General features: G+C 32.3%; 1 protein-coding gene across 1 annotated transcript in view; it reads right to left on the bottom strand.

Annotated features, from left to right (window-relative positions):
• Positions 1-4,735: 4,735 nt before the first annotated feature.
• Positions 4,736-10,358, bottom strand: part of LOC106690287 (zinc finger protein 665) — a 37,679-nt gene continuing 32,056 nt past the window's right edge. Inside the window, exons 15-16 of the mRNA XM_067051000.1 lie at positions 10,282-10,329; positions 4,736-6,631 (exon numbers count right to left, since the gene is read on the bottom strand). Of these exons, the coding sequence (XP_066907101.1) occupies positions 4,878-6,631; positions 10,282-10,329 (1,802 nt within the window). The 3' untranslated portion in view covers positions 4,736-4,877. The remainder of the gene's footprint in view (positions 6,632-10,281; positions 10,330-10,358) is intronic.

Genomic DNA, 10,358 nt, shown 5'->3' with positions numbered 1-10,358 from the left:
TTACCTATCATGGGCAAAATCCTTGAGAAACTCATCTTAAAACACCTGTCCTTGATTCCAACCACATAATCCCAGATCACCAGTTTGGATTCCGAACATCCCACTCCACTATCTAGCAATGCCATCGTGTGTTCAATATTGTCTCGTCTTCATTGGAGCGCGGAATGTACTGCTCGGGAGTCTTTCTTGATGCAGAACAGGCTTTTGATCCAGTCTGGCACCCAGGACTGCTATACAAGATCCGTCAATTCCTACCCTCTACATACTTCCTCATTATCCGTTCTTATCTCTCCAACAGATTATTTTAAATAAATCACAACAGCGCTTATTCATCCCTATTCCATCAGTCTGCTGGTGTACCTCAGGGTTGTATCCTTAGTCCTATCCTTTATACAGTTTTCACAGCTGACATCCCAACCCATCCTAACACTATCCTCACCATGTATGCCGATGACATATGTCTATTGTCAGTGAACAATGATCCTTACATTGTATCCCAAACCCTCCAATCCCACATACCCACCTTCGAAAAATGGTGCCAAAACTGGAGGATTAAAATCAATTCCAATAAATACCACCAAATCACATTTATCCTTCGTCGTAAATCTATGACTTCTTGCTCAACAGTATCCTTTAACAATACCTCTCTTATTCCTGTCGGACAGATCCGTTACTTAGGACTACATCTGGACAAACGACTGACATGGAATCCTCATACAAGACAAGAAACTGCTCGTCAATTCCGACTATTACAACATTAACTAGACAAACGGTCTAAATTGCCAATCCATTACAAAAGACTGATCTACATGACAATTATAAGGCCTATCTGGACAAACGGAATTGAGCTTTGGGACTCCACTAAACCATCAAATTCCTCTCGAATCCAATCCTTACAGTCCAAAATCCTTAATGCTCCTTACTTTGTCATAAATCAAGTCATCCACCAGGACCTCAATGTTCCATATGTTGCCGATTTGCCCAGAACCAGATACCATTCCTTCCATGATAAACTTCTCAACCACCCAAACCCACTTGTTTCTAACCTGGCTTCTCCTTCATTACCTAATAATCCTCCTAGGCGTTTGAAAAGAAGATGGCCTCGAGATCTTCTCCTCTAGAAATGTTATTGGTGTTCTATCAGTGGGTAGATTCTCCACATGTTTGTATCATGTCACTATGTCACCTACATCAAATTTACTTGTTGTATATATTTGTATACAGCTGTAAATAACAATAATTATTGAAAACAATTTTTAATCCCTAATCCCTAATTTAATCCCTGTTTTAGAGGGATTTGAAAAAACAGCTTTAACCAAATAGCAATCTTATAGCTCATATTTCGTAGGTTTATAATAATTTTCTAGCAAGGAAAAGTTAAAAGATATAATAAGTACAGAGAGGTTGTAAAAAATGAATGAAAAGGTTATAAAATGGTTTCAATCAAATTTTCTATCAATTGGGTTTTTTGTTCCTGTTCTCTAACAAATTACTTCCTTGTACAATTGTAGTTCTAGAAACAGTACTGAATTTCTGACACTTATGTTTTTCTTTATGTTGTTGCTGCTTAAAAATATAGGTTGCATAATTATAAGGAATCATGATATTAATTACCATACTATTAAATAGTATCCCAAGAGGTAGGACAAAATGCAGATTAAAACATAGTCAGTTTCATTAGGTAGGTTCACCAAACATTCTTTATGTTTGAATATAGTTCAGAATGTTCTAATAAGGTCAATTTAACAAGTAGAAGTTCTTGAGAATGGACAGTATGACAATAAGGTCTACTATTTAGATAGAAAGAATATAGGTCATAAGGGTTAATTTACTTAGGACAAATATTAAATAAATAAATGTCATACCTTTTTAATAGTTTTTAGTATGTAAAATTTAAACAATTTACTAAATAAAAACATTAGAATGAAGTTATAATCACAAAATCAAGGTTTAAATAAAAATTAGATTAATTAGGTTTTTTTTGTTGTATGAAAATATAGGTTCCTTAAATTATAAAGAATATCTATTGCTAACTAGTTTATAAAAAATAGAAATATATTGTGGTATTTAAATAATAGTTGACATATCCATCCTTGCTGATAGTACAAGAGCCTAGTGGAAAAAAAATCAGTTATTTCACCTTAATTTTTGATTACTTTAATGAAAACTATATATAGTTAAGGTAAATACAAAATAAAAAAACATTTCATTCCGAGCTCCACATCTTTGAAACTATCAACCCTAGAAGGTGATTTGGTCAGAATCACGCTCGACTGCCAGATTTTTACCCAATTTAAGAGGCTGGGTGTACCCCAGGAGGGCTCCAGAACCCACAAGAGTTGACTCATGGCTACAGTATAACAGAAAACAATTTTCTACCCAGCCGGATTTGAAATCTGATCCTTGGAGTTAGTATCCGCGCTTTCCCACTAGAAAACCTAACAGAAGATTATTAAAAGTAGAGTAAATTTGTGTCCAATAGTTCCCGAGATACAGTTTTCTTAAAAGCAACATTTCATGAAATATATACTGAAAAATCAATAGTTAGTGAATTTATTGTGGGAAATCGTTATCTCAGGAATTATAACACATGCAAATGTCTGTCAGGATTCAAATTAAAGATAGTTTAATGTATAATACATTAGCTTATGGCGTTTATATTTGTAGGAGTTGTAGTTTTCATGGTATTTTCCAAAATGAATTCACAAGATGTTGACTTGTGACTGCCAACAATCACACTAAAGTTAGTTGAATGTACTATAATATAGTTTATAACGTTTATCTTTGTAGGGGAAGTAGTTTTAATGATATTTGCATATTAATATGAAATTTTGTCTGAACAACTAGAAAATCAATTTATTTTTAGCAAATATGAAAATTACCACTCCCAGGAGGATAAATGTGAGAAAGTACTTTATACAACTTTACACTAATTTCTGTATTTTTCATGGTTCCTGAAATATAGATTTCCCACAATAAAAACAATAACTACTGATTTTTCAGTATTTTTATGTTAAATTTGTTTTTTAAAAAACTGTATCTTAGGAACTATTGACCATAAATAGCTCTATAAGGGCTCTGATTTTATGATATACCATAAATGTTATTTTTTTCTTATAAATATTTAACATCGTATTTTATATTAGGAAATTGGGGATGTGGCTGCACAAAATTAAATAAATTATTATAGATAAATATACTTTATTAGTGAAACTTTAAAATAATATATTTTAAAATAAACATAAAGTTATTTATATATAAGAAGATGGTCAGGGTTGCGGTCAAAAGTGACCTGACCATCTTGTTATATATCAATTTTTACGGTCAACTATATATACATATATAAAGTAATTTACTACACAAGACTTGTGAAAATAGAAAATTATATCAAATAATTTTTTTAAAATTTGTGTGGCTTTTTATAATAAATATATAAATTATCACTCTCTTCAGCTTCATGTTATAGACAATAAAATTCAAAATGCTATCTGGCACATAACTAATTTCAAGAAAATCTAAAATATTTTCTAGATGAAAAATTACTAAATGGAGATAGTACAAGAAATGAGCTTCCATTTTACATTTTGCCCACATTATAAACAAAATATTTTCCAATAAAAAATCATGAAATAATAACATGCTGAATATTTAACACCGAGAAACTGCAAAGACACTTCTCATTCCAAATACAGAACACATTATTAAAATGGTGCTTTATATTAAAATGTCATATAAACATTATCTAACATAACAATAAACTTTATGTAATAAGCAAATAAACAAGTAAAGTTTATGTTCACTATAAATCTATACAAAAACAATATAACTTTCGAAAATAACAGATTTTGAACTGCAATTCCACTGGACTTATAAAACTCAAAATTTTGAAAAAATTGTAAAATTCTGAATTTTAAGAAGGCACAGAGTCCATTCATTCAGTGAGAATATTTATTATGGTTGAACTTACTAATGTTATTATTATTAGTTCTGTTAAATAATTTTCTTATTTATAATTTTGTAAATGTTAACAGTGTCTGTTTGATACAACATATTGGGCTGGAAGGTTACTTCTACCCTCCAGTGTGTACAGACAATGTGGCTACTTCGGACTTTTCTTTATGTTAAATACATATAGCATTTTACAAAAAATGTTTCTTTTGTCCTGGTCTATCAAATTAATGCAAAACACTATGGGATCAGAGCTTTATACTGTACATTTGTGAAATATAAACAAAAGATAGAATGCATTTGTTATCGGTTGTGGAAGACTTTCCATCATGGATGATTTGATTGGACTGTTGGAAGGAAAAACCAATTGGGCCACCTGGTAAAATAAAATTCTCACACTACTGAGTTTTCCTGATGGAGAGGACATGGCTACAGACAAATTGGATAGGTCGAAAAATTTGGAAGGAGCTTTTCAACCTTTGTGAAGGTATAGAAGAGGAAAAATCATTTGATCGATGGATGCATTTTTTTTTGCAAATTAATGCAAAAAATACTAAAAAGGTTTCTCTCCTGTGTGCTGGGTTATTATAAGACCTTTTACTTGAAACATTAAATGATGTGGCGTGATACCTGTGTGATAGCCCATTAAATGATGTTTTAATTGGCCATTGTGGCCAGGACACTGATGAGGATTGTCACCTGTATGATGGCTCATTATATGTCTTTTTAAATTTGTAGAAGTAATTGATTTGTAATCACATATAGAACACTGATAAGGTTTCTCACCTGTGTAATGGACCATTATATGGCATTTTGTATTCCTTTGTATTCACAATACAGACATTGAAAAGCCATCTAACCTCTATGATGGCACATTATATGTTTTTGAATTCCATACAAACAACCGATTTATAATCACAAAGTGGACCCTAAAAAGGCTTATCACCAATATGATTGGTCTTTAAATGATATTTTAAATTGTCATTTCGTACTGCTTTATATTCACAATGAGGACACTGAAAAGGTTTCTCACCTGTATGAAGGGCCATTATATGTTGTTTTAAATGGCAATTTCGTACTGCTTTATAATCACAATGAGGACACTGAAAAGGCTTCTCACCTGTGTGATTGGCCATTATATGTTGTTTTAAATGGGCATTTTTTACTGCTTTATATTCACAATGAGGGCACTGAAAAGGTTTTTCACCTGTGTGATTGGTCATTATGTGCTGCTTTAATTGAGCATTTTGTAGTGCTTTATAATCACAATGAGTACACTGAAAAGGCTTCTCACCTATGTGATTGGCCATTATATGTTGTTTTATATGGCTCTTTAATGCTGCTTTATATTCACAGTGAGGACACTGAAAAGTCTTCTCACCTGTGTGACGGCGAATTATATGTCTTTTTAATTCTGTAGAAGTAACTGATTTATAATCACAATGAGAACAATGATGAGGCTTCTCACCTGTGTGACGGACCATTATATGTTGTTTTAATTGGCCATTTCGTACTGCTTTATATTCACAATGAGGACACTGAAAAGGCTTATCATCTGTGTGATTGGCCATTATATGTAGTTTTAAATGGGCATTTCGTATTGCTTTATACTCACAATGAGGACAATTAAAAGGCTTCTCACCTGTATGACGGCACATTATATGTCTTTTTAATTCTGTAGAACCAACAGATTTATAATCACAATGAGGACAATTAAAAGGCTTCTCACCTGTATGACGGGACATTATATGCCTTTTTAATTCCGTAGAACCAACAGATTTATAATCACAATGAGGACAATGGTGAGGCTTCACACCTGTGTGATGACTCATTATATGGTGTTTTAATTGAGCATTTTGTATTGCTTTATATTCACAATGTGGACACTGAAAAGGTTTTTCACCTGTGTGATAAGTCATTATATGTTGTTTTAAATGGACATTTTGTACTGCTTTATATTCACAGTGAGGGCACTGAAAAGGCTTCTCACCTGTGTGATTGGCCATTATATGCTGTTTTAATTGAGCATTTTGTATTGCTTTATATTCACAATGTGGACACTGAAAAGGCTTCTCACCTGTGTGATTTGACATTATATGCAGTTTTAAATGGACATTTTGTATTGCTTTATATTCACAATGAGGACACTGAAAAGGCTTTTCATCTGTGTGATGCCCTAATATATGTTGTTTTAATTGGCCATTTCTTACTGATTTATATTCGCAATGAGGGCACTGAAAAGGCTTCTCACCTGTGTGATGGGCCATTATATGTTGTTTTAATTGGCTATTTTGTGCTGCTTTATACTCACAATGAGGGCACTGAAAAGGCTTCACACCTGTATGACGGCGCATTACATGTCTTCTTAATTCTGCAGAGGTGACTGATTTGTAATCACAATGAGAACAATGATGCTGCTTTTCCCCAGTGTGGCGGTTCATATGTTTTTTCAAATTACCCCTATGTACTGCTCTATAGTGACAATGAGGACACTGAAGAGGACTCTCATCTGAGTGATGGCTGAGTATATTTTGTTTTAAATAAGAATTTTGTGTTGCTTTATCTCTGCTGCATTCATCCTCAAACTGAGAAGTTTCTTGATAGGTGTTTTCAGATTTCTCTAAATCAATGTTTATTTCATCTTTCAAGTAACTCTCCATTTCGACGTCGGAATCATTGACACCTGTAAATGATAAATATTTGTTATAAAAGCAGTATAATAAATATAGGCAAAAAAAGCAAAAAGCATTATTAATAAGATAGAATCCTACTGAACTAAGCCCGGTTCAAGAAGGAGCCACTTGTTTGATAACGCAGTAAAGAACTAATTCCTGAGAAAGAGAGAGGGGAATGGAAACAGTGAGTGTGGTCATGTTACTATAAATAGCTGATATAAATCTGAGCTAATAGTTATAAACTACAAAATCTTAATTGAAAACAGTTTAACAGTGCAAAAGAATGAGATGTAGTAAGAAATAGAAGACCACTGCACACATTTTTTAAAAATCACATTTGTATCCAGGATAACCCACCATTCTTGTTCTACCCACCATTTTAGGAATAAAAACCTACTCCACTCTGTTCAGTATCTCTTAAAAACAATGAAAAGGCGAAAGATATTTTTAATCTTAAACATTTATTTTCTCCCAAACACAAAAATATTGACATTCCTATGTGTACTAACTGTCAAAGATATGGTCATACAAAGAACTATTGTCATTTGGAACCGAGATGTGTTATGTGCAAAGGTAAACACCATTTTTCAAAGTGTCCGTTAAAATTTACGGATAAACCATTTTGTGTGAATTGTGAACTAGCTCATGCGGCTAATTACAAGGGATGTAAATATTATCAAATCCTTAAAAATAAAATAAACTCACCTTCAGAACCAAATATTCATAAAACTGAGACTAATTCAAGCAGGCCAGCCACGAAAGTCACCTCAACAAATTCATATTCTGAAGTTATTAGACCAATATCAAAACCACCAGAACCAAAAACTCAGTCCACAGTTATTCAAGACAACGAAATAAATGGTGAAAATTTATTGTTTTCAATAACTGAAATTATAATCGAAGCTATCAAGCCGTATTTACCATAAATTATGACTCATCTATCCACGTTAGTAGCATGTTTCTTTACAAATGGACTATAATATAAATAACAGCTTTTCTACAGTTACTAATTCTATCCTGACTAACTACGCTTTAATACAAATCATATATTATTCAACGAATGCTCAAATATTCATTTTTCATCTATGGGTATGGAATTAAGAAAATTAAAATTTTTAAACTGGAATGGTCATGGCATAACTTCTCAAAGAAATGAGTTTAAAATTTTCCTTGAATCAAATTTCATCGATATAGCCTGTATAATTGAGACACATTTATCCCAAAACACCAAATTGAAGATTCCAGATTACAAAATTTTACGCAATGAAAGAGATTGTTCGACTCCCTCTGGTGGTGTAGCCTTAATAATCAAAAATAATATTGATTTCACTGAAAATATCATTACCAATGTATTTAATATGGAGGCTGTTTTGGTTCATTTAAACTCATCTCCTTCTACCGTTGTCACGGCAGTTTATAAACCTCCAAATAAAAAACTAATTCAAGACGAAATTTTAAAACTATTACCACCAGGGAACCATACATTAGTTTTAGGTGACATAAATTGTAAAAATATTTACTGGGGATGCCGCAAATCAAATTCTAGCAGAAATACTTTACTTGATATTTGCTCAAGGCACAATATCCAAATACACGCACCAAATGAACATATGTTTTACAGATCAGGCTGTAAATCTGATATTTTGGATATTGTATTAACAAAAAATTTTAGTTTTCCTCTCTCTTCTCAAGTGATTACAGCTTTAAATTCAGACCATATCCCTGTATGAATTAATTTCTCAACTGAGATAAACAATGAAACGTTGAAAAAATCCCTCATTATATGGAGTAATCGATTGAGAAACGTACAAAATTCTTGTCGATAAAAAATTACAACTGAAAAAAAAATTTCCCCTATCGCTCAAGAAATAGATAAAAGTATAACAACGTTAATTGAGTCTATCTCAAACGAGGCAACTGTATGACTTTTCCATTTAAGGGGAAATGCTTTTTTTCAAAGCATCAATTCCTAATTTTCAATACAGCCATTCCACTTCTCACTAACTGGCAAGACTATTGGAATTTATAATTATAAGATTTGAAAAAAAGAGACACACCCTGGTAGCGTTCTTAGATTTCCAACAACCATTCGATAAGGTCTGGCAGTGAGGTCTCCTATATAAACTAAATAAAGTAATAAATAAATACCTACACAATATTCTGAGCTCATTCCTCAATGATAGAACATTTTCAGTCAGAATTAATAACAAAAATTCAACCCTTAGACAAATCAATGCCGGTGCTCCACAAGGTTCAGTTCTTTCTCCCATTTTGTTCAACTTCTACCTTCACGACATCATCCAGTCCACACACACCTCCATAGCTATGTTCGCTGATGATACAGCTGTGTTTTCTCAACATGATGACATAATAATAACTAGAAACACTTTGCAAAGTCACCTTAATGATTTAGAATATTTCAATATTTCACTAAATGGATGATTAGCTTTAACATTGAAAACTGCAACTCAAAAATTTTTACTCTTCGACGCCCACCAGATCCACCGGATCTAATCCTACAAGGTAAAAATGTGAAATGGAATCCTGCCAGTGAAACAGTAAGATACCTGGGAATTCACCTAGATCGCCGCCTTACCTGGAATCACCATATCAACATCAAACTAACTCAAACTTATGCAAGGTTAGCAATGCTATATCCTATCCTAAACATAAATTCTAAACTAAAACCAGAAACAACTGTTCTTATATTTAAAACAATCCTCAGGCCACTGCTGATGCACGGCTGTGAAGTCTGGGGAGCGGCATCCTTCACGAAAAGGAAAAAACTACAATATTTTCAAAATAAAGGCCAAAGAATCGCAGTTAATGCTCCTTGGTTCATAAGAAATAGCCAATTGCATCGCGAATTACAAATGCAGTCAATAGAGGATTTTAACAAAAAACGGTTCATGAAGTTCCACTCCCAGTTGCCGACAGTTAAAGGAGCAGTGACCTACAACCCTGGGAAACCCAACCTCAACCCGAAGACTGAAGCCTAGACTGCTGCAGAACATTCTTTTATAAACTTTAATAAATATAAAATTAATCCATAGTCACACTACCTTTATTTTACTTATTATTATTATTCATTATTTTTTTTTTCTCTCTTTTCTTTTTCAAATTAACTTGTTTCTTTTTACTGTTAGAAGACAATTGTTTGTTTTATTTAAGTGTACCAATATTATTATTTTTCGTTATTAATTTTACTTTCCTATTTTATTAAGAAGCATTATTCTTATCTATTTATTTTATTATTATTATTTTTTTTCTTTTAATAAGAACATTTTATATAGTTAGGAGTGTCATTTGTATGACCCTACCCCGTTATAATCAATTGTTAAAAAAATGTATATAATATAAGTTATATCAACCATGTAAGGCCCACCAGGCCGATCTGGTATAAAAATAAAATAAAAATACCCACCATTATACCCAATAAACAGCAACAACTACAAAAGATCATTTAATATCTTCAAAGAGTTAAGAAGAACCCACCTGGGTAGAAAACCTCTCTAGTCTGAGAAGTTATTAGAATTTGTTACTCAACTTGATGTAAAAAAATAAATAATAATAATGGGTTCAAGATCAAGAAGTCTAATAAATGAGAGCTTTGAATTAGCAAATAGTTAAAATTATTTTTGTTTCAAATTTTCCTCACCATAATTATACTCTAGTCCTTCCTCTTGTTTGATAACAATCGTGTGAACTGCAACAAAAAATAATAATTTTATATAA

The sequence above is a fragment of the Halyomorpha halys genome, unplaced genomic scaffold (assembly GCF_000696795.3).
Source record: "Halyomorpha halys isolate HHAL.00 unplaced genomic scaffold, Hhal_1.1 Scaffold1643.1, whole genome shotgun sequence".
NCBI classification, from domain to species: domain Eukaryota; kingdom Metazoa; phylum Arthropoda; class Insecta; order Hemiptera; family Pentatomidae; genus Halyomorpha; species Halyomorpha halys.
Note: the sequence above shows the minus strand (reverse complement) of the source record. Positions and strands in the feature narration are given on the sequence as shown.